At 38.9% G+C, this 26,288-nt stretch overlaps 1 protein-coding gene across 1 annotated transcript in view; it reads left to right on the plus strand.

Moving 5' to 3' along the window:
• Nucleotides 1-212: 212 nt before the first annotated feature.
• The window catches only part of EDNRA (endothelin receptor type A), a 61,977-nt gene continuing 35,901 nt past the window's right edge, over nt 213-26,288 (plus strand). Inside the window, exons 1-2 of the mRNA XM_081242253.1 lie at nt 213-581; nt 4,718-5,204. Of these exons, the coding sequence (XP_081098379.1) occupies nt 4,785-5,204 (420 nt within the window). The 5' untranslated portion in view covers nt 213-581; nt 4,718-4,784. The remainder of the gene's footprint in view (nt 582-4,717; nt 5,205-26,288) is intronic.

Genomic DNA, 26,288 nt, shown 5'->3' on the forward strand with positions numbered 1-26,288 from the left:
GGAACGTTTTCTCTGCAAGGCCTTCCTCAGTTCTGAGTCTTGTCTGTTAAACTACCCTCCTCCTCGATCCCCGTCCCCTCACCACCACTTTCATTTCAGGAAGGAAATAGTTAAAACGACTCCTAGCCTTCAGGGCCTGGGAGGGGGCGGCAGCCTAGTGCTTTATAGTGGCTGCATCCCTGGAGGGCTGGAAGGTTTGGACATTCTTGCCGCCCTAGAGTGGAGTAGAAGGTCTGGGAGCTTTGGGAGAAGGGGAGGACAGACGGGAGGCGTGTTCCTCCGAGTTTTCCTTTTCTTGCGAGCCCTCGTGCGCGCGCACAGTCATCCCTTTGGTCTGGCGATTGCGGACGGGAGGTGGAGACGCTCCATCCCACCGGGTGGCCGGAGGCGGGCGGCTCGGGGAGGACCTCCCCAGAGAAGCCGTGCCCAGGAAGTTTTGCGAAGCGGAGGCAGCGGTGCAGCCGGGGCCCCTGCCGCGCCGGAGCCCGGGACACTTGCCACCCACCCTCGCCGTCTCGGCTTCCTCTCGCCCAGGAGCCGCGCGCGGACCAGGCAGCCGTCCGCGCCCGCCGAGCTCCACGGTCGGTGCAACTCTTTTCCTTTAGGGGTACCGAGCTGGGTAGGGGAGACACCGGCGGGCCCTTCGGTCGGGAGGAGAGGCGAGCCGGGAGCGTTGTAGCCCGGCGCCTGCACCTCCTGCACCAGGGCTGGCATCACCTGCCAGAGGGCGCGAGGCGGCGCGGGCGCTTTTCCTGGGCGGGGTGCGCTCCGGGCACGTTGGGGGTTTGGGAAACTGATCCAAAGCGCCTCAGCCTCCCCAGGCGGGCGTCGGATTTTTAGTCAAAAGAAAACCAGCAGTTCTCCCCGGGTCTCCCTTTCCCCGAGGCTTGAGAGAACTTTGTGGAACCTCACGCCCTTGTTGTTGGCTCAAGAGCCTACTTGTGAAGTTGCCCCGCAGCCTGCTTCTCGCCCCGCACGCCCGGGGCATGCCAAGGGTAGCCAAGGACACTGGGTGTGAGGAACAGATGTGTCTGGAAAAACCCCAGGGCAACTAGTTTGGAAACCTGCCCGCGGAGGTCTGGGCGTTTTGTTCTGTGCCCTCCTTTCATGGACACTTGTTGCCCTTCACGTGCCGAGAACAAGGGCTGTTTCCCCATAATCAGCCTCCGTTTACACCATCCTAATGGCGTTCCGGGGTAGACCTGACGGCGGAGGGGGGTGGGCTGGGCGGCAAATAAAGTCAGGCGTTGGCCGTCAGGAGAGTTACTAATTTCTTACCCACCGAGCAAGACCCACCAAAAAAACTTATTTCGAAGTTCCTAGTTTATTTGGTTTCTTTCTCCTCTTGTAGATATTTATGACTCCTCCCATTCCCTCTGTTTTGTGTTAAGTAATTGAGAAACACCTTGGCAGTCATTTCATGTAAATTACCTGCTCTAACCTATTGCCTTGTGGGTAAGGTCGGAATTTCCAAATTGCTAATTACGAGGGAACTTTGATCCTGGGAGTCTGAGATGTTAAACTGTTAAAGCACAAAGGATTCAGTCCTCTTGCTTAATAATAGCTTTTTTTAAATACATTTATTTATTTTATTTATTTATTTTTGGCTGTATTGGGTCTTTGTTGCTGTGCACAAGTGGGTGGGGGGCTACTTTCACTGTGGTGCAGGCTTCTCATTGCGGTGGCTTCTCTGGTTGCAGAGCACGGGCTCTAGGCACGCAGGCTTCAGTAGTTGCAGCACGCAGGCTCAATAGTTGTGGCTCGTGGGCTCTAGAGCACAGGCTCAGTAGTTGCAGTGCACGGGCTTAGTTGCTCTGCAGCATGTGGGATCCCGGACCAGGGCTCGAACGGGTGTCCCCAGCATTGGCAGGCGGATTCTCAACCACTGCGCCACCAGGCAAGCCCTTAACGGTAGCTTTTGAACTCCAGCAAATCCTTAGACCCCAAATATGAAGAACGCTGAATCTATAAACCATGTCCTTCAGGTCTGAACCTGAGGTGCTTCACTAGAGCTATGACTGATTATGACTGATGATCTGAAGCACAGCGTGACTTAGAGAAATAAGCTACAGACTCATCCTTGGAGGAACATGCATTTGAAAGGGTTTTTTCCTTTGGTTTTGTATTTTTCACCCAATGATGACATGGCAGCCACGTGCCTTTGCCAGGTATCCCTTAGTTCTGCAGCTTCATATGTGAAAGAGATGTCTTCAGAAATGATTTCTGTGGTGGCGTCACTGTTGGAGGAGAAAGAAAGTGGTTTTCATGGTAGCTGGCACACACTTTGATAAGAACCCACAGATTTGATAAGACTTCTCAGCTCCTGCGGTAATCAGCTCACCAAGCAAACCAATGTGCTGACATTCAAACACGAGTGGTACTTTTGTGAGTGGTGTCAACCCACCATAGATAGCCAGGTCAGTTCACGACACAGCCTCCTAGCAGGCTCTGATGGGCAAAGAGCCATTCCATTTCTGGAAAAGGCCTTCTCTCTTTTACTGTTAAGAAAACTCTTTCTGAAGGTTCATTCCTATTGGGCAACTGGGAGGCTTTAGTCATTAAGGATTTAGTGAAATCCTTCACAAAATACTGAAGGATTTCTTTTTTCCCATCTCTGATCTGAAGGGGAGGATGACGATATGCTTTGTTCTTAGACTTCTGGTCTCCACGGCGGAATGGAAATAGCAGCGTTTTGTAGGTCTATCAACATTTGGTCAAATACCCCAAACTGTAAGCAGCAGGAAAAAAAAAAAAAAAACCTACAAACTACTTATAATTAAGTCTAGGCAGAACTGTATGCCCAGTATGCCCCTAGCTTAGAAAAATTGATATTTTAAGACTTGACTGAGTCAAGTCTTATGAGCAAAGTAGAGTGAGGTGTTTTACCTGTCCTGCCACTTCTTGGCCACAAAAATGTGACAACTTCTTCAAGGCTCAGTTTCCTCATGATATTGTCCCTGCCTACCTAGAGTTGTAAAGCTCAAGTCAGACAACAAATACTGTATATAATAGATTACTACTCTACGTAAAATGTTATTATTAATTCAGGTTCCTGGGGGGAATCTCTGGGGAAGGCAGAAGTATGCAGTATTTGCACCTTATATTTATTTTAGACCTTCTGTACAACTTGAATAAATCTCATTTCATCCATATATCGACTAAGCCCTAAACTTTGTTGATAACCAAGATAACTGTCAAAATTCCTAAAAGTTCATATCAAAATTCATATCAACCATGAATAGACTCAAAAGGACACAATTCTTAAAACTTAAATTGTGACCTGGGTGTATTCATCATACACACACACTACATCATAAATGAGCTTATGGCCTTCATTTAAAGATTCACAAAAATTCACAGAAAATATACAAAATATTAAAATGGGAAGATCCATTTTTATTTACCTTTAATTGTTGTGTTACCACCAACCTCCCTCATTTTCCCAGCATCTTTTCTTCAAGTAGAAACCTAGACTTCCTGAACAAGAAGGACCACTTGCTCTCTGCAAGTGACTAAAACAAAACAAAACAAAACAATGAAACGGTCTTTTGAAAATATCTAACCAACCTCCAAAGTCTATTGCTTCTTCAAAACGCTGGAAACATTGTTAAAACACTTTAGATGCTAAGAAGTCATGAGAATGAGAGACGGTTCAGTCTAGTGGTTAAGAGCTCAGGCTCAAAGTCAGACTAACCTGCCTTTGAATCACAGCGGCACCACACCAGCTATGGCCTTGACAAGGTACTTGACCTTGTGTTTCCCTGTGTTTATAATGGAACCATGTATCTGCTTCAGAGGGTCATTGTACGGATTACAGGTCATCACGCATGTGAAGTGCTCAGCACAGTGACTGGTCATAATCAATGTAGCTATAAAGGATGTTTAAAGGATGTATAAAGGATGTTTGGAAAACCAAATAGTATGCCTGGCCTGAGAAAGTCTATTACTCCTAGTTTCATTCATTGGCAAATATCCTGATAATAATTTCTGACAAATGGAAAAGCAGAAAAATTCTTGTCAGAAGATGTTGATTGTACACAGTAATCATCCAAGTTTTCAATAAAATAAATATTTTGTCTTTATCAACTATCTCAATTTGAAATGACTAAGATGTATTGATGTATTGATGGTGTTAATCAGAGTTCTGTTTTTAAATGAACATTTCATAACACTTCAAATGGCTACCTGAGCTGCATGTTATTCTCATGTTCATTATTTGCCATTGGCAAAACAACACACATGTTGGAATACTGAATTGTTAATTATAGAATTTGGTGATTTTATACCTTAATACTACATAACTTTCACTCAGCATATAATGTCTTTTCTCTTCCATTAATAACTAAAATATTGTTATCTCAACTCGTGAAGATTTTTTGTAATTCAGGCTATCAGCCTAGGTGTAATGTAACTTCTTCTCTACTACTTGAAGGAAAAACTGCCATGTCCTCATATTATAATCTAGATGTAATTATAGCTATGGACAAAAGCGAGAGAGACAGAGACAGAGGCAGGATACAGAGATGAAACTTGCCCTGGTAGAGCTTTGATCTTTTCTTCTTTTGTTCTTCCATGGGGTAAACTGACACAGATATATCTTATCTAATTACCAGATACATCCTGCTTTTTTAATTAAAGCAGTAATTGTCATTGACTACAGTCTTATTGGCAGCTAGATTTTGTAACCAAAATTATTTTTTCTCTTTTCTCTTTTCAGGTAGAAAAAAAAATAAAAGGGTGTCAAAGCAAAAGAATAAGAGACCTTACCTCAAATTTGCATCAAGATGGAAACCTTTTGCCTCAGGGTGTTGTTTGGGTTGGCGCTGGTTGGATGTGTCATCAGTGATAATCCTGAGAGCTACAGCACAAATCTAAGCACCCATGTGGACGATTTCACCACTTTTCGTGGGACAGAACTCAGCTTCATGGTTACCACACATAGACCCACGAATTTGGCCCTCCCCAACAATGGCTCAATGCACAACTATTGCCCACAGCAGACTAAGATTACTTCAGCTTTCAAATACATTAACACTGTGATATCGTGTACTATTTTCATCGTGGGAATGGTGGGGAATGCAACCCTGCTCAGGATCATTTACCAGAACAAGTGCATGAGGAATGGCCCCAACGCACTGATAGCCAGCCTTGCCCTCGGAGACCTTATCTATGTGGTCATTGATCTCCCTATCAATGTATTTAAGGTAGGAAGTAACCACAAATGCATTTGCAGGTTGGGACATATGCTCTGATTCCACAGTTGAGAGAGGTGCTGAAGACTTTTCTGTCCTTTGGAATTTCAGTCTGTGTTTTTACTGAGAGCCATTTCTGCTCTCTTAAAACTGGGTGACATTTGAAATTTTTATTGTTTGTTAAATGTGACACTGATTTTCTAACTTAATTGTTAACAAAATAGTATTTCAGGGATGACTCTTCAAAGTCATGGTCTTGCATGAATAGGATTCTCATGCCAGCCGTGAGCTTGCTGGGTAGATGGGCAATCTGGGGAAGATCACTGGATTTTTCTGACATTCCATTTCCAGGGTAGGACCTGCTGAGCCCAAAAAGTACTTAAAATAAATTTATCTTCACTTTCGGTTACCTTTTCAATGTGATGCTATTCGGAAGCCCGATATCCATAGTATAGCTTGAAATGAGAAGGGCTTATTTTATTTTGACTGTCTGGATGATTGAAGACAAAGGTCATGCTGGCTTCCGCAGTTAGGGCAACTTAGGGATAACGGGTGCACGTGATGGCAGGCCAGTGGTGACCTCACTGAGCAGCATTACTAAAAGCATCAGTTTACTGTTGCCTACCGCATTGCTTCAGCTTACATTCATGGAGCACCTACTGTGTGCCTGCTGCAGAGCTAGGCAACAAGGGTCCAAGGACAATCAAAGTTAGAGCCTGAGTGGGAGAGGAAGAGAACTCACCCACTGTTGGTGTGATCTCCTTGCTCTAGGGACTAGTTAGTACCAAAACAACTAAAGCCAAAAGGAATTAGTTATTCCATATTTGGTCTAGTGGTTGTGTGGGGGAAATTGCTGCAAGAATTCAAGTGAGCTAAAATTCAAATGAAATTTCATCATCTGTGTCAGATGTTTTAGAATGCCTTTATTCCTAGCACAGGGAAAGCACTTTCCTCAGCCTTTAGTTTTTTGTTTTCTATGTATTATCTGTAGAAACAAACCTATTCTGAGCAAGAATATTCTGAAATATGACTTGAAATGGAAAGTTTGTCAGTTGAAAACATGATTAGTTTTAAGTGAAATAGTAGCATCTTGGTTTCAAATAGATACACTCCAACTGTGGTGAAATGATACTAGCCTACCAGAAAAAGCAGTGGTCTAACCATAAAGATGAAAACAATGATGAAAAATTTGAATATTACAAGGAAAAATCATCTCAAAATTACTCCAGTACACTGTTTGCAAAATTGGGGAAATTAGACAACAAATAAAAATTTAAGGGACTTCCCTAGCGGTCCAGTGGTTAAGATTCCACCTTCCAATGCAGGCCAGTGGTGACCTCGGGGGGCATGGTTTTAATCCCTGGTCGGTGAACTAAGATCCCACATGCCACGCAGTATGGCCAAAAATTTTCAAAAAAGAAAAAATTTTTAAATCACATACCATCTCTTTCCACAGAAGAGCATGAATACATGTGTTTTCTATTTGAACTCAAAGCAGGATTTCGGAAACAAATTAGGAGGCAAAATTGAAAATATGTAAATAATTTTAAATATTTAGCATATGCTACAGAACTTTTTTTCTTTTCAAAAGTTTTTGATTTTCTCTTAGTGAAATATTACACATACTCAACATGACTTCCTCGGGACATCTCTCTTTAATAAGAGATTTGAAAATGTTGACATGACTCATTCACAATCATGGCGTGGAGCATTAAACATTGATTGTTCACATTTACACAACTAGTTAACCAACCCATTATGGCTCAGGAAAATAACATAACCATCTCTGATTAATAATTCCCATTTGACCATGTGCAAAAGCAGCTTTTGACATAACCATATCTGCTGAGAAGGTGACTTGCTTATCTCTTTGAGGTGCTACCTGCTATTCATGAGACTAAACTTCATTTCTATTCCGTAGCAACGTTTTAAGTCAGATCATCTGAAATATCTCCAAATTCGGTGAAAATTCCAATAAAACTTTGTTTTACATTCATACAGCAATGGACAAAAACTGACACTTCCTTATTTGACCTTATGATTCTTCCATCTTGGGAATCCAATACTTTATATACCTTATTGTAGTTCTCAACAATGTGGACAGTTTGATGTGTTTTTTTCATAGCAGGAGTACATTTGTATAATTCCTGTTTTTCTAAAACTCACGTAATGAGTCCTTTAACCAACATTAATTTTAGAAAGTAAACCTTTGGGGTTAGAGAAAGAAATACTCTTTAGTCAGTCATTTCAATCTTCTTCCAGAGGAAAAGAGAAAAGCATTGGAGTGAACAGAAAAGCCTCACAATATTTGAGCATTATTTCTACTTCCTCCTGGCAGTCCATTCCTCTAGGTTAGGAAACCATAAGATGTTACTGTTTCTCTGACTTCTGCCCGGGAGAGTCAAGAGAAATCCTTCTAAGCAATGTGTGCTCTAGGTCCTCATGCCTTTTCTCCACAGCTGCCTCCTGCTCTAAGAGTCTGATGCTTTGGAGTCTCATATATCAGACCTGTGGATTCCTCTGACCATGTCAAGCTACCTCTGCATTGCAGGGCAAAGTAGTAGCCATCCAGTCTCAGTTTACCACTATGTTTAGGTACTGATGAAAAATGCATAGACTTGAAGAACATTCTATTAAAGGGATGCATGAAGCTTCTTTATCTCCCCTATTACTAGAATTAAGTTGAAAGAAGAATGGTTTAAAGGATCTGCTATGTTCGTCAAAGAAAGATAAGTTTTCAAATCACACAGGTCGTTGTGTTTAACAATTCTATCAATTGCCTTTAGACTCAGTTTTAAGGTGTCCCCAGAGGGAGAACGTTGCACTGAGCTAGGTTAGAGTCAGAGTGAGTGAAAGTAGTATGAAGATTGAATCTTGGGGCAAGTGAGACTTGCTGATTAGACTGTAGTTATATTACAAGAAAAAGGAGAGCACATGATAAAGTGTTCTTTCTACTCACATTTTATTATCTTTCTCTCACTTTGAAACTGAAACTGTTTCATATATTGATATGCTGTAAAACACAACTGAAAATCAATGCAGCAAGTATATCAGATGGCTAGGCTGTTTCTGTTCTGTCATTTTCCCATGCAGCTAGTGCTGGGTAGCTTTGGATCGTCTGTGGGCATGGAAGAGGGGTTCACTACACATCTGAATTTCCAAGTTTCCTAGTTGATCTCTAGAGCTTCAGGATTTCTTCTGCCAGGCTGTACTGGACTTTGCTTGTACTTATCGAGTGCTGCTCTGCTCAGAAACCCCCAAGAGCTCCTGCTTCTTACTGGTTCCTAACACGCATGTGCAGCTCTTGTCCAAATGTCATCACTACCCCTAAGTAACATTCTCTGCACTAAATGTCATTCTCAGAGAGGCTGGATATAGTCGCCGAATTGCTGCTGCTGAAGCATGTACAGATCCTAAATTAAAAAATGAATTAGGTCTGGAGTTATATACATTTCATAGAGAAGAAATAACCCAGAAAGTGGAGAGAAATTCCTCTAGCCCTTGGTTACACTCGTGCACATGCACACACACACACATACATACATACACTACCTGGTGATAAAAATCAGACAGTCTGAGACAATAAAATGTAAAACAGAAGGAACCAAAAGATGCAAATAAATACCAATTACCTTCTTGGTTTTCAAATGGCAATGTTAAAGAAACGGTATTATTTATCAAAGGCTTACTCTAATTTGGAATTGTGCAAAAAACATATCATTAATTTCATGAGCAGACTGACAAAACCAGGAGAGAGGAAAGAAAAGGAGTTAGTAGACCCTTTCAAATGTTCACACTTGTAACCTAAACTGATGATGGATTCAATTTGTCAAGAAATTACACTATCTGATATCCTGAATTTTCAAGGAATGCAAAAAGTTACGCAAGTAGATTAATCTGTATATAAAATATTTACTTTCATTACAATGGCAAAATAATTAAAGCATTGTATCTGTGTTTAGAATCCGAAAATGCCCCCCAGTGACTAAATGCCAATATAGATTAGAAGTATAGAATTTAATAATCATATTCTTTAATGATTTATTTATGCCCTAGAGTGTCATCTATAGGGAGATGGGTTTTAATTTTGAATAGAGTGGAAACCCTAAAAGTGATGTTTGTGCATGGGTGGGCCAAAGCTTGGTGTCATGTGCTTTCAAGATAACCGTCACCCAGATGTGCACACGGATATGCCCATAAACCACTGCACCTTAGCCTCTTAAGTAGAAACAGAAGTGTGGAGAAATATATGTAGGAGAGAAGTAGAATGGAGAGGATGAGAATGATGGCCATGGGAAGAGAGAGGCAGTTGAGTCCAATGACTTGACATAGAAATGTCAGCACAGCAGGGAGTTGGAACCAGTGACATCATAGATAATACTGTAGATGAATAATGTCTCCACTTAGTGTGTGGAGTAAAGCAGACCTCCGAGAACAAACGAAGAAGCCAGTGATACATCCAGTAATCAGCTGTTGACTACTTTAGTCCACTCTAAGCAACCACCTCTTCCTGAGGACAATGATGAGAAATAAACAAAATTTCTGTATGAAATTATCAGGAATATTTTGCAATGAAAAGCCAAGATTCCCAATATGTTGCTCTGGCAGAGGATCTGAGCAATGTGGAAACCAGAGACATTCACACAAAGCCAGTTTATCTCCATATTCACACAGCCTTTGACATCTTGTGCAACTGGGATCCATCCTGTTGGGGCAGCCATACAAAAGTTGCTTCTTGACACATCAAGAAACACATATATATGTTGTGATAAACACATATCACAACATATAAGTTGTATGCCTCAAATATAGTAGCTGTTCAATTAATGTTTTTTGATATGATTAAAATTAACTTCTTTTTTTTAATTGAAGTAGAGTTGATTTACAGTGTTGTGTTAGTTTCTGGTGTAGAGCAAAGTGATTCATTTATATATATATATTCTTTTTCATATTCTTTTCCATTATAGGTTATTACAGGATATTGAATATAGTTCCCTGTGCTATACAGTAGAACCTTGTTTATCTCATTCTGTATATAATAGTTTGCATCTGCTAACCCCAAACTCCCGTTGCATCCCTCCGCCACTCACCCTCCCCATTGGCAACCACAAGTCTGTTCTCTATGTCTGTGAGTCTGTTTCTCTTTCATAGATAAGTAAAAAATATGGGAACACTTCACAAATTTGCATGTCATCCTTGCTCAGGAGCCATGTTAATCTTCTCTGTATCATTCCAATTTTAGTATATGTGCTCCTGAAGGGAGCACTAAAATATACTTGTAATCAAATTTTTCTGAGACCTTCAAATTAAAATATTGATGATGATGATGATGTTGATTTGTTAGAGGGATTCTTCGTTTACAGACAAGGCACAGGGTATTATCTGTGGTCTGCACATACTACTCCCCCCAGCTGATCCAATTACACACTGTTGCATATGTGATAGATGTTTGCCTTTTACTCACCATCAAGCAAATAAAAACAGGCCTTTCTCAGGTATTCCAGTAATAGCGCTATAATCGTAAAATTAGGTATAGAAACTGTATTCCCTGAATTTTAAGAGAGAAAATGTGTCCCTTCACCAAGCTCTCTGTCCCTTGAAGGTACATTGCACTCCAGCTCACCGTGTCTTGTTAGATAGCTCTGACCCTACCTCATCTCCAGGCACCTCTCTCTTCATGTTTTTCATCTACCCCTCTTCACTCCAGCTAACCAAGAGTACCAAGATGATCTTTCCACCTTGAATATTTTCCCTCATGCCTTCTCTGGCTTATTCCACTTTATTCTCCAGATCTCAGCTGAAGCATCTCTTTGTCTGGCAAGTATCCCTAACATAGACTAGGTCAGTGCCTTTCTCATGTGCTCCCATGACACCCTCTAGTAACGCCCTAAGAGCATCTAACACACGCTCTGTTGTCCCTGCCAATTCACTTGCCTGTCTGCCCCACTAGACTGCAAGTCCCCTGAGGCACACTGCCATGATTCTCATTTATCATTGTATCTCCACATCCAGCACTGTGCCCAGCTTTCAAAATATTTGATGCATGAGCAAAATACTCATTTTGCTCAAATACTCTATTTGCCTCTGTAAGAATGTTTTTCTCCCATGCAATTCCAGATCTAAAGGCAGACTTGCTTTTTGAATTCACTGACCTCTACTTTTTTCCTGCAAACCAGGGATGTCTCAGGGTCCATAAATCTGTGAAAAATCTGTCAACCTAGAGTGACACATAACAGGATTGTTTTCCCCTTGTCCCTTTGTCTTTAGAAGTCAAGAGTTCTTGTTCTATGGTTCCGGAATTATATTGTTTAATTTCCTCTCTCTCCAGTACATATAACCAATTGAAGAGTCACTTTTCAAGATTTCTGTGCAATACGCATTCTTTGAGCATAGTTGTAATTGTGGGTTTGATTGAAATATTAAACCTACAAGTGATTTGGAATATCAAAATGAACATTCAGGGCTTCCCTGGTGGCACAGTGGTTGAGAGTCCACCTGCCAATGCAGGGGACACGGGTTCGTGCCCCGGTCCGGGAAGATCCCACATGCCGCGGAGCGGCTGGGCCCCTGAGCCATGGCCGCTGAGCCTGCGCGTCTGGAGCCTGTGCTCCGCAACGGGAGAGGCCACAACAGTGAGAGGTCTGCGTACCGCAAAAAAAAAAAAAAAAAACACATAAAAAAAGAACATTCATATCACAAAAGATTTTAGTTACTAATTTAGAGAACAGGAAATATGTTGATTTTCTAGCATGGCTAAAACACAAGCACATTGCAAAAGTTCATTATGCTAACCAGGTGACTTACGGATATATGTACATATAAAATAACAGTGATACATTTATTACCCAACTTGCTGTTTGTTATAAGGAAGTTGCTGTCTGGAAAGGCTTCAGAACCCTCTCCAACTCTACCTCCCCTTCTGACTTTTCGTTTCCTGTGTCTGGGAACCTCATTGCTTTCTCTCATGGTCCTGTTAAGTAATTATTCTCATGTGAGGTTACTGGGCTAACCCTCAGCATTTGGTTCACAGCACAGTTATTCCCGTTTCAGTGATGGGGGATGGAAACCATCCGTAACTGCAAGATCGTTCGTTCCCATGGCTGAGGAGGGAGAGATGGATTCAGTCCCCTTCTCATTAGGAAGGTGTTGGGCTGTATAAAGCTTCGGGGCTGAAGATATTCCTCCATCAGACACTTCAGATCACAGAAGAGGTTGCTGTATTCTAAACTTCACTTAAATAGTGATGCATAAATGTTTTACTTTTGAGAAAAGAATTTTCACATATACACTGTGTGTGTGTGTGTGTAATGTTGCAGTAATTCCAGCACTCTGTGCAGTAGAAGCAGATGTCCTGGCTATTTTATTCTGAAATATCTCTACAGTGTCTTTATCTTTTGAGTCGCTAGCACGTGAGTGTTATTTTTTTATTATCACACAAAGTTTACACAGTTCGTGTAAAGCGTGTGTGAACTGAAATGAAAGAGGTATGAAGTTTACTGTCTCTGAAGTTGATTTGAAGACTAGAGTGGTTAGATAAGGAATGTTCTAAGAAATTCTGTCAAAATAAATTTGATATACAGCCAGAAATTCTACAACTGCTTTCTGGAGCTACCGTATTCTCTTGAGAGCTAGAGTAACTGCTTTCTATAGCTCCAGTTTTATTTTTAACTGGGTCTAGTTTTTCTTGGAAAAACTTTCCTTCATTATAAAGTTAATAGTTGAAATTAAACTCAATAATAGAACTGAACTATCATTCAATGTTAATATTTGATAGCCTTATTTTTAAATTTGAACATCAAAGATTTTACAAAACCACATGCTCTAAAATATTTATTTAAATTTGGAAGGTTTGAAATCCCCAGTGTTCCTGAACTCAAGAAGAAAAATCAAGTGTGCCCTCAGATTTAATACCATTTTTGTGGATGTGCAAATTTAGAGGTTGCTTTGTATAATTTAAACTTCTCTAAAAGTTTCATCCACGTTTTTTGCCATCATGACTTACTTGGAGACTAGGATAGATAACAGAATTTACTCAAATCATGCTTCTCATAACACTTATCTTAAACACGGGAGTCCTATTATTGGGTTGGCCAAAAAGTTCATTTTGGTTTTTCATAACATCTCACGGAAAAACCCAACTGAACTTTTTGGCCAACCCAATATTTTTTAGATCAAATTTTATATTAGAAAATAATGTGGATGGGCAACTGATTGGCCATTTGGTTACTCAGTTACATCAGGTCTCTCTTCTCTGAATGTTCTTCATTTATTCATTCATAAATATTTATTGAGCTCCTACTATATACCAGTTACTGGGGAAATAGCAGTGAAGAAAAGCAATCATCCTTGTCTTCGTGGAGTTTGCATTCTAGTAGAAGAACAAGACAACAGGCAAGTTAATAAGTAAATATATAGTATGTGAGATAACTGCTAAGGAGAAAAGTAAAATAGGGAAGAGAAATAAACGAAGAGGAAGAGGGTATTCATCTTAGTGTGAGTGGCTGAAGAAGAACTCAATACAAGGTGACCTTGAATAAAAACTAGAACTTAAAAGGAGCAAACCATGCCACTATCCAAAGTGAGAGCATCCAGCCAGAGGAAATGGCAAGTGCAAAGGCCCAGAGGCAGGAATGTGCCTGGAGGGTTAAAGGAGCAGCAAGGAAACCATGGTGGTTGAGTGGGAGGAAGAGAATAGTAACAGATGAGATCACAGGGATACTGGGGTAGGGCAGGTGATAGGGAGAAACAGATAACGTGGGGCCTAACAATAGGTGACCATATAATTTATTGTCCAAACCAAGATGCTTTGAGAGTGAAAGTAGACACTATCAATAATTGCATCTGGACAATAGGCATAAACCAATATTCCTGGAATAAATAGGAAGCGTGGTCACCCTATGTATACACCTTTATAAAGCCTTTAACCTTTTTCTCTGAGTGAGATAGGAAGCTTTAGAAGGTTATGAGCAGGACTTCCCTGGTGGCGCAGTGGTTAAGAATCCACCTGCCAATGCAGGGGACACAGGTTTGAGCCCTGGTCTGGGAAGATCCCACATGCCACAGAGCAGCTAAGCCTGTGTGCCACAACTACTGAGCCTGCGCTCTAGAGCCCGCGAGCCACAACTACTGAGCGCGCGTGCCACAACTACTGAGCCCACGTGCCTAGAGCCCGTGCTCCGCAACAAGAAGCCACCACAATGAGAAGCCCATGCACTGCAATGAAGAGTAGCACCCACTCGCCACAACTAGAGAAAGCCCGTGCGCAGCAATGAAGACCCAAAGCAGCCAAAAATAAATAAATTAATTTTTTTAAAAAAGGGGGGTTATGGGGAGATGAGTGACATGATCTGGTTTACATTTTAACAAAACATTCTGGCTACTGTGCTGAGAAGCATTCCCTGAATCAATGAAGGAAAAATATGCAGTCTTAAAGTATGTTATGTATACCAATTTATAACATGACCTAAAGCCTAATTACTGTTTACTCTGTACCAAGCTAACTCATTTGATACTCACAGTAAACTTATCCTATATGACTGTTGCCTGAAAATGAATAAACTGAGGCATGGTGTCTAAGGAATGTCCTCAAGGCTACATAGTTAGTGAGTTGCAGAGCCAGAATTTGGATCCAGTCTGATCCCAGAGGCCATGCTGTTAGCTAAGCTGCCACACTGCTTCTCCTCCATATGCCTCATAAGGCAAACTTGATAGTCATCCAGCTGTCCTCCTTAGTACAGAAATATATTTTCAAAGACTGTGTTCAAAAATAGTCATCCCCTTTTCTCTCCTGCATTAAACCCAACACTTCTTTAGTTGCTTATTTAAGACAGAAGTGACACACTATAAAGGAAGATGTGTATGAAACAGAGGTTGCTCTCCAGAATAGCATTCATGTTGTAAGTCTTGCAGATTGCATGGGAACATCTGTCAAACAGATTTTTGTATTCCATACTCATTGTCATGTTGGTGAGATCAACTGACGGAAGGGAACCAGAAAATAAAATTTTTTAAAAATGAAAAGAAATGTTAAGTTCTTTGATGGACTGATTGCCTAGACATATACATCTGCTTATCTGCTCAGAGGAACACTTTATGCCAAACTGGTGTCTCATCCAGTTATCACTGGAAAGGCTAGGCAATTTGTGGCATGAGATAGAAAAGTGAGTGTCTATGGCTATCCCAAGGTTTCGGTTGGGGTACAAACATCTGGTTTTATTGATAAAACTAAATGTTGCATTTCTAGATCTTCCTCCTTAGGAGTTGACCAGATGCATAGGAATTAAAAGGGTAATGTGAAAGCATAATGGATGACATTTGGGAATATGTCTCAAATGATATTTAAAAAGAAGCAAGAAATAAAATACCTGGGAATAAACTTAACCAAGGAGGTGAAAGACCTATACTCTGAAAACTATAAAACACTGATGAAGGAAACTTAAGATGATACAAAGAAAGGGAAAGATACCCCATGCTCTTGGATTGGAAGAATTAATATTGTTAAAATGGCCATACTACCCAAAGCGATCTACAGATTTAATGTCATCCCTATCTAAATACTCATGAAATTTCTCACAGAAGTAGGACAAATAATTCTAAAATTTATATGGAACCAGAAAAGACCCTGAATTGCCAAAAAAATCTTGAGAAAAAAGAGCAAAGCTGGAGGTGTCACCCTCCCTGACTGCAGACTATACTACTGTACAAAGCTACAGTAATCAAAACAGTATGGTACTGGCACAAAAACAGACATACAGATCAATGGAACAGGATAGAGTGCCCAGAAATAAACACACACACATATTCAGTCAATTAATCTTTGACAAAGGAGGAGGCAAGGGTATAAAGTGGGAAAAAAACAGTCTCTTCAATAAGTGGTGCTGAGAAAACTGGGCAGTTATTAATATATGTAAAACAATGAGATTAGGACATTTCCTCACACCATATACAAAAATAAACTCAAAATGGATTAAAGACCTAAATGTAAGACCTGAAACCATAAAACTCCTAGAAGAGAACATAGAATATGCTTTGACATGAATCATGGCAATCTGTTTTTGGATTTATCTCCTAAGGCAAAAGAAATAAAAGCAAAAGTGAATAAATGAGATCAATTAAACTTAAAAGCTTTTGTGCAACAAAGGAAAATATCAGCAAAATGAAAAGACAACCTACGAAATGGGACAAAATAGTTGCAAATGATATGACTAACAAGGGGTTAATATTCAAAATATATAAACAGTTTGTACAACTCAATATCAAAAAAATAAACAACCCAGTCAAAAAATGGGCCAAAGACCTGAATAGACACTTTTCCGAAGACAACATACATATGTTAACAGGCACATAAAAAGATATTCAGCTTTGCTAATTATTAGAGAAATGCAAATCAAAACAACAATGAGATCACCTCACACCTGTCAGAATGGCCATCATCAAAAAGTCTACACATAACAAATACTGGCAAGGATGTGGAGGAAAGGGATCACTTGTGCACTCTTGGTGGGAATATAAATTGGTGCAGCCCCTATGGAAAACAGTATAGAGGTTCCTCAAAAAACTAAAAATAGAACTACCATATGATCCATCCCTGGGTTTATATCTGGAAAAAGTGAAAATACTAATTTGAAAAGATACATGCAACCCCAATGTTCATAGCAGCACTATTTACAATAGCCAAGGTATGGAAGCAGATAAATGGATAAAAAAGATGTTGTAGGGCTTCCCTGGTGACGCAGTGGTTGGGAATCTGCCTGCCAATACAGGGGCCACGGGTTCAGGCCCTGGTCCAGGAGGATCCCACATGCTGCAGAGCAGCTGGGCCTATGTGCCACAGCTGCTGAGCCTGTGCTCTAGAGCCCACAAGCCTGGAGCCTGTTCTCCACAACGAGAGAGGCTACTGCAGTGGGGGGCCCATGCACCACAACCAAGGGTGGCCTTCGCCGTGGCTGGGGAGGGCCCGTGTGCGGCAGCAGAGACCCAATGCAGCCAAAAATAAATAAATAAATAAATAAATTTAAATTTAAAAAAATAAATTAAAGATGTTGTATGTATATATACAATGGATTATTACTCAGCAATAAACAAAGAATGAGATTCTGCCATTTGCAGCAACATGGATGGACCTAGAGAATGTTATGCTTTGTGAAGTAAGTCAGACAGAAAAAGGCAAATACTGTATGATATCACTTATTTGTGGAATCTAAAATATAAAACAAATGAATGTATATAGCAAAACAGAAACAGGCTCACAGATATAGAAAACAAACTAGTGGTCACCAGTGGTTTGGGGGGAGATAGGGGCATTGCATTAAGAGATACAAACTACTATGTATAAAATAGATAAGCAACAAGGATATATTGTATAGCACAGGGAATTATAGCCATTATTTTTTAATAACTTTTAATGGAGTATAATCTATAAAAATACTGAATCACTATGCTGTACACCTTAAATCAATGTAATATTGTAAATTAACTATACTTCAAAAAAATAAAATAAGCTAGAAATCCTCAATTTAAAAAAAAATTTACAATGAAATGGTTTCATTAAATCTGAAGCTATTTGAATAAGGAACTTTACTAACATCCCTAATTTTTTTTTTTTTTTTTGGCTATGCCACACGGCATGTGGGATCTTAGTCCCCCAACCAGGGGTCGAACCCGTGCCCCCTGCATTGGAAGCGTGGAGTTTTAACCACTGGACCACCAGGAAGTCCCTAATATCCCTAATTTTAAAAGCAAACTATATTGAGCATGTTCAAAATATCCAAAATCATTCCTTTCAAAATATAAAAGGTAATGGGCACACATCTCTTTGCCAAATATTGAATAGCATACTATGCCCCATCCCACATGAGTTTTATGTAGGATAAAGCAATTCTGTAGAATGTCTGTGTATTTTTAAAAATCTGGCCACTGTGAACTTTTAGCTTAGTTTCACAAAACAAAAATGTTTAGAATACTCCAGCGTTTCTCTTTCAAAATGATGTCATGTATGTCACAAATGCTGTGTTTCTCTACCTATTTCCTTTGTTTCCACAAATTTGATGTTCTTATAGAAGGTAATTCTATGAAAATTTAGAGTAGTGTTACATCATTTAAAAGCCATAATACTTTGTAAACATTTTCAACATTTTATTGAGGTGTAATATACATGCAAAAAAATGTACGTTTAGTGTCAGCTCTATGAATTTTCACCAGATGAACACATCTGCGTAACCAGATCAAGAATCAGAACATTACCTGCACCCAGATGTTCCTCGGTCACTAATTACCCAAACTCCTAAGGCAACCACCTTCCTGACTTCTAACAGCATGAATTTGTTTGCCTACTTTTGTGTTTCATGTAAATGGAACCATATGACATATAATCTTTTCTGTCTGGCTTCTTTTGATCAGCACTATGTTTGTGAGAGTAACCCATGCTGTTGAGTTTAGTTGTAGCTTATTCATTCTCATTATTGTATAGCACTTCACTGTCTGAATATGCCACAATGTGTTTATTCATTCTACTTAGGTAGGCATTTAAATAGTTTCCAATTTTGAGCTCATATGAATAGTGCATCTATGGACATTCTCACATGCATCTTTTTGTGTGCATATATATTCCTGAAAAAAAATAAATATATACAGATATATAAAACTTAACATGTATATATAAATATATATAACACTTAAATATCAACATATATACCTATATACTAAATAAATGCTTTTAATATAAATCTTGATCATGAATACTTAAATATCAACATATATATTTATATACTAAATATATGCTTTTAACATAAATCTGTATCATAATCCTTTTATATTTTGATCAGTAATTTTGGAGAACCACCAGGGCATGGTACAGTACTGGGAACTAGGCAGAATTTCCTAGATGGAATTATTTTCTAAAAGCTCTAAAGGCTTGTGTGGCATATGTCTGAACTTTGTTCATTATAATTCTTCTTGGCCTTTCAAACAAATCTATTATCTGCCTTCATATGGGATAATCCCCAAATCAACTCACACATTTACTAAGTGTCTATAGAAAACACAAAGAAATCTAGGACAGCTGTGCCTCTGACTGGCTTGCATTCTGTGTGAGGATACATATATTCCATCAAGTTAGCCTGAATGCCAGGCGAATTTTATAGTCCAGTGTTCTGTTGAAATTTTGGAGACCATTGAACACAATTTTACTGAAAAAAATAACATTTTGAATGTAAAACACCTATTAACATTTTCTTTGAAAACAGAAAAACTGTCATCTCTCCTCCTAAAGTAATATATACAGCTAAACCAAAATCAATCAAATTAATCTCAAGAGACACAGAAATAAAATTAGGTTTCAGCATTTTCCATTACTGCTGCAGTAAATGGCCATTTATTTTAAAACTTTAAAACACCCCATGAAACACCGATTAAAAAGCACTGATTTCAGACAGTAAATGTTCTGAGAGTTTAAGTTGGATTGATGAAATTTTCCAGACAATCTCTATGAGGTTATTTTGGTTAAATGACATATTTTGGGATGCCAGTTGCTAGGTAAAACTTGGAGGTTTAGTTGTAATCTGGTTACTACATTATTCTAAGACAAAATGGTAAGGGAGGGTTGTTATAGAAATTTACCAAATTGTAGCATATGAAGACAGATCTAAAAGAAAATCTTTCCTAACATCAACACCAAAATTTGCATTGCAACATCACTAAAAAGAAATTTTACATATCAAAACCACTGAGTAGATTTTAAATGGAATTCAATGGCGGTCTTACAAGGCCCTGAATACATACTGCCAAGAAGGTATTCAGAACTTTGTGAAATGTGTGAACACTGGGATTTGCAGTCTTATGATTGTGCCTTTAAACTTAGAGGATTTGTTGAAATTTTTCCTGCTTTTTGTTCTGAGGAAATAGTTACCTTCACAGTAATATTTTTATTGGTTTCATGGAGTGACCTTAAAATGCCTCCAGCTCCTGGGTTACCGTAAAGTAGGGGAAGTAAATCCAGGGGGAAGTTGTGCACATTAAGGTAATATCCCAGGGCCTAATTTTGCAAGCACTGAGTACTCACCACTTCGGCTTGACCCTGTCTGATTCTCTGACCCAGGGGTGGGCAAACTACAGCCATGAGCCAAATCTGGCCCAAAGCCTATTTTTATAAATGAAGTTCTATTGGAGCACAGCCATAACCATTGCTTACATAAATGGTTTCGACAGATACCAGATGGTCTGCAAAGCCCAAAATATTTACTATCTGGCCATTTACAGAAAAAGTTTATCCACTCCTGCGGCATCTCACCCGCTGCCCTGGCCCTGCTTTACTTTTTTTTTTTTTTTTTTTTTTTTAAGTTTATTATTTATTTATTTTTGGCTGCCTTGGGTCTTGGTTGCTGTGCTCGGGCTTTCTCTAGTTGCGGCGAGCGGGGGCTACTCTTCATTGCGGTGCACGGGCTTCTCATTACAGTGGCTTCTCTTGCTGGGGAGCACAGGCTCTAGGCGTGTGGGCTCAGTAGTTGTGGCTCGCAGGCTCTAGAGCGCAGGCTCAGTAGTTGTGGTGCACGGGCGTAGTTGTTCCGCGGCATGTGGGATCTTCCCGGACCAGGGCTCGAACCTGTGTCCCCTGCATTGGCAAGCGGATTCTTAACCACTGTGCCACCAGGGAAGTCCCCTGGCCCTGCTTTTCATCCTCGCCTCTCATTCTCCTATATTTTGTCCTATAGGAGGTCAGAGCTCAAGATCTGAGCTTCAAAAATATGAATAAGGCTTCATAACCTTTATTGTTCTTAAGTGGCTTATACCCACAATACCCAAAATAGTAAATGGGCATAATCCCAAGAAATCAAAGTATGTTTCTTTTTTAAAATGGTTTGTGACTGATCTTGAATAAATCACTTGATCTTTCAAGTCATTATCTTTGTATGAAAAAATAAAGACGGGCCATCTCATGGAATCCCATTAGGCACAGTGACACATAGTAAGTCTGTTCCTGAGGTGACTGCTGACTTAAATGAGACAAACAGCCCAGGGCTACTACCCTCCCTCTGTCTTCTGCATTTATGTTAGCAAACATCTGAACTTGGCCTCCTTGAAGGTCATAGCAACTGGGTATCCTTGAAACCTGTTGGAAAAAGTCATGCATTTTCTGATCAAAATTGAAGAAGTTTTAAATTCTTTGTCATGTGCTTAGAGACATCCATTACATTGTCTTTCAAGCAATTAATAGCAGCACTGAACCAGGAGGCTAGATCTTTGAGCAGCCATTCATGTTGCAGTTAAACAAGAAAAAGAACAAGGTAAAGATGACATTTCCATTTATTTTAGGGAAATCCCAAACAAAAGGAAAAAAAAAAAAAACAAACAGAGGTACTCCCCGGAGATCTTAAAGATAAAAGATTTACATACTTGAAATTATTTGATCAGAAAATCACTATATTTTATATTTCTTTGATAGAACAATTAAATTATACAGTCATAACTAAAGATAGATGAATTTTTATCTCTGGGCTATAAAATTCAAGGAATATATATTTGGTAATGGACAGAAAGGCCATGTCATAGACAAAGGGGGAGGTGGGGAAAAATATGAGATAGTCCATGTTCCTTCTTTTTTAACACTATGTGTATGTGTGTATATGATTTTGTGACACAGGTATTACTTGTATACATCAGACCTTTTAAAATTGTTGGTGAAGGAAGGGGGAGCTACAGGGATGGGAGAAAGAAGACAAAGATGGGTGATGGAGATCCATCCTTGGGACTCTACTTTTAGCCACTCTGTAATTCAGCAGGCACACCCAAGACAGTTCATATATATTTAAGAAAGGGCAGGGGGAAGGGAAGGAAGGAGGAAGGGAGACAGGGAGGGAACCTAGACTCTTAGAATGTGAGGAGTCAACATTTGTAGTTCCAGTTATGTGAACCAGAACTTGGAGCTATTTATAATTTACAGAGACACTAATTCAAATTGGCCCTGCTTGCAGGCTGATATAATAAAGGCAGTCTCTCAGCTGATAGACCCGATCCTACCTCTACTGTGGTTTGGAAATTTGTACTTGTTTGCCATAACTCTGATTAACTCTCATGAAGTGATAAATACTTAGTTTGTGGAAATGGCCCAGAAGAAAAAGCTGGCACTAGAATTGAACATGTCTAATAAAGTATTATTTCTTAGCCAGAAACTTTGGATAATTGAACAACTGGAGAGAAGCAAGTGCCTTAGGGCTTAATATCTGTTATTTGATCACTTTTTAGGTTCTGTGACCCTCAGTGGATCTCCACATTCTGTTTAGACTACCTCTTCTTTGCTAAAGACATACATGGTGCATGACTAATGGTTAAGGTGGTAAATTTTATATTATGTATACTTTACCACCGTTGAAATTTCTTTAAATCTTAAACTTTGCACTTAAATGAAAATGTAGAAGTATAAAAATTTAGGGACAAAGAGGGAGAAAATCTTTGAGATCTAGGACTAAGTAAAGAGTTCTTACACTTGACACCAAAAGTGCAATCTATAGAAAACTGATAAATAGGACCTCATCAAAATTTAAAACTTTTACTCTGCAAAGGACCCTCTTAAGAAGATGAAAAAACATGCTACAGACTGTGAGAAAGTAAGTGCAATCAACAGGATGAAAAAACAAGCTACAGATTGGGAGAAAATATTTGCAATCAACATGTCTAACCAAAGGAGTAGTTTCTAGAACATATTAAAAACTCTCAAAATTCAACAGCAAAAAAACAAACAATCCAGGCAGAAAATGGGCAAAAAAACATGAACAGAAATTTTGCTGAAGAGGATATAAAGCTGGTTGATAAACACATGAAAAGATGTTCATCATTATTATCCACTAGCGAAATGCAGAACTGAAACCTCGGTGAGATATCACTACACACATATCAGGATGGATAAATTTTAAAAATAGTGACAACACTTAATACTGGCAAGGATGAGAAGAAACTGGATCATTCATACATCACTGGTGAGACTGAGAAATTGTAGAAGCACTCTAGAAAAGACTTCGGAAGTTTATTATAAAACTAAACATGCAATTACCATAAGACCCAGCAATTGCAATCTTGGGCATTTATGCCAAAGAAATGAAAATTATGTTCATGCAAAAACCTGTTCAGGCATGTTCATAGTAGCTTTATTTGTAATAGCCTGAACCTGGAAGCAACCCAGATGTTCTTCAGTGGGTGAGCGGTTAAATAAACTATGGTACATCCATTCCATAGAGTACTACTCAGTGATAAAAAGGAACAAGCTATTGATATACACAACAACTTGGATGAATCTCAAGGGAATCATGGTGAGTGGGAAAAAAAAGAGCCTATCTCAAAAGATTACATACTAGAATTCCATTTATATAACATCCTTGAACTGACAGGGTTATTGAGATGGAGGACATATTAATGGTTGCCAGGGGCTAGGGAGTTCAAGGGAGAGGGGAAGGGAGTGTGGTTATAAGAGGTCATTATAAGGGGTCCTTGTGGTGATGGACCTATTCCATGTCTTGCCTGGAGGTCGATACACAAACCTACACATGTGATAAAATTGCATAAGTACAAACAAATCAATGAGTAACACAGGAGAAATCTGAATAATATCACTGGATCATATCAGTGTCAAAAATATGGTTGTACCAGTTTACATTCCCACCAGCATTATATGAGGGTTCCAATTTCTCCACATCCTCACCAACTTATTATTGTCAGTCGTTTTTATTATAGCTATTCTAATGACGTGTAGCGGTAGCTCATTGTGGCTTTAATATACTTTTCCCTTAATGATGGATGATACTGAGCATTTTTCATTTTCACGTACTTAGCTATTTGTATTTCTACTTTGGTGAAATGTCTATTTAAATCTTTTACTCTTTTTAATTATGTTATTTCTCTTATATTTTTTACTTGTAGGAGTTCTTTACATATTCTGGACGGAAATCCTTCATCAGATATATGATTTGCAAATATTTTTTCCCACTCCATAGCTTTTCTTTTCATTTTCTAAATGGTATCTTTTGAAGAGCAAAATTTTAAAATTTTGATGAAATCCAATTTATCAAATTTTTTTCTTTTATGGACATGTTTCTGTGTCATATCTATGAAATCTTTGCCTAAGCCAAAATCACAAAAAAATTCTCTTATGTTTTTTTAACAGTTTTATAATTTTAGCCGTTACATTTACATCTATGATCACAATTAATTTTTGTGTAGTATATGAGGTAAGCATCTAAGTTCACTTTTTTGCATACACATATCCAATTGTCCCAACACCATTTATTGAAAAGACTATCGTCTCCTCAAAGAACTGCCTTGGCACCTTTGTTAAAACTTAATTGATGATAAATGTAAGGGTTTATTTCTGTCTTTTCTTTTCTAGTCCAATGACTTATGTGTCTATTGTTATGCCAATACCATCCTGCCTTGATTACTGTAGTTTATAGTAACTTTTTAAACAGGTACTATAAGTCCTACTTTGTTGGATTTTTTTTTTCAAAAAAATTTTGGCTATTCTGGGTCCTTTACATTTCTATATAAATTTTAAGATCAACTTGCTAATTTCCTTGAATCTACATAGGAATTGTATTGACTCTGGATGAATTTAGAGAAAATTGCCATCTTAACAATACTCATCCTTCCAATGCGAAAACATTTATTTAGGTCTTTGATTTCTCCAGTATTTGGTAGCTTTCAGCAAACATGTCTTATACTTTAGTTAAATTTATTCCTAAATATTTTATTCTTTTTTTGATGATATGTTGAATGGAATTGTCTCAATTTCATTTTTGTATTTTTCATTTCTAGTATATACAAATGCAACCAATGTTTGTATATTACTTTTGTAGCCTATGACCTTTCTGAAGTCCTCACCATTACACTTGCAGCATCAACTTTTTTCCACAGCTAGTGTGTGATGGCGAAGAATGCAATGACTCTTAGAACAGTTTTGTGCCACTGCTTGATTCATGCTAAGGCACCGGTAGTTTTAACCACTGTTGCTTTTGCACCAATAGTGCAAATGTCAACCAGTAGAAAAGGCAGGCATCTCAGCGTTATCTTGATCTTGCAGGTCCTATGAAAGGTTTTCCTGAACCGTGAAAAGGGATCTCCAGGGGTCCTCAGGCAACACTTAGAGAACCACTGATCTAGATGGTCTCTAAGCACCTGTGCAAAGTCTAAAATGCTGTAATTTTTCAGATCTAAGATAAATGTCATTTACCAAACTTGTCTTAATAACATTTGCTTAAGTTGCTGATTTCATGGCAGTCAATATTCCTTAGACAATTTCTGCATGTAAAACAATGTACCAAGTGTTCTGAGAGAGATGAAAAGGAAATAGAACATTGGCCCTAATCTCAAGAAAATGGTACAAGTCTCTCTCAGTACTCAAGTGTCTAGGAAAGGAAGCCCAGCTAATTAGTAGGCTAATTACATTAGACTGCAAATTTGTATGTTTTCTGTTCTAGGTAGCACTAAAAATAAACAAAATACTTATAATGGAGATACAGTATGTGTCGAATATCAAGATTGAGAAGTAAAACTAGGTTAAAATCTATTATTCTTGACTTATACAATTTAATGTTATCTCATTTCCAAATGACTGGAAATAGGACAAAGTAGGATCAAACTCATTTTCAAATTTTTTAATTCTTAATTTTACACTATGATTTATAACAGACCCTTGACTGGAAGCTTAAAATAGCCACTTACCTACTGTTTTTTGCTGCATTTTACTTATAGTCAGGATTTACAGTATGGTGCTTATAGCTCACTGGGCAAATTTTCTGTATATTTTAGCTTCTCCCTGGAGAGGAATAAAATACTGTTCATACATTTGAGGTAAGTAAATAGTCTCAAGACTTCACCTATGGGATTCCACAGGTACTGACATCCTTCATCCTATTGGGTAGAAAAAAGAAAGGCAAAAAGGACTAAAATACTCATAGTTGGGAAGAATAAAAGAGAGCTTGGGAAGACAAAATTATTCATATAAAATGAAAGGAGGGATTGAGGCTAAGCGAGTTTAGGGATAAATGGAGTTGATAATAGTTTCAGAGAAACCAGCTGCAGACTGGAGTTCTGATATGAAAAAAAAATCATGCA

This window comes from Mesoplodon bidens, assembly GCF_964165515.1.
Source record: "Mesoplodon bidens genome assembly, chromosome: 1".
Taxonomy (NCBI): Eukaryota; Metazoa; Chordata; class Mammalia; order Artiodactyla; family Ziphiidae; genus Mesoplodon; species Mesoplodon bidens.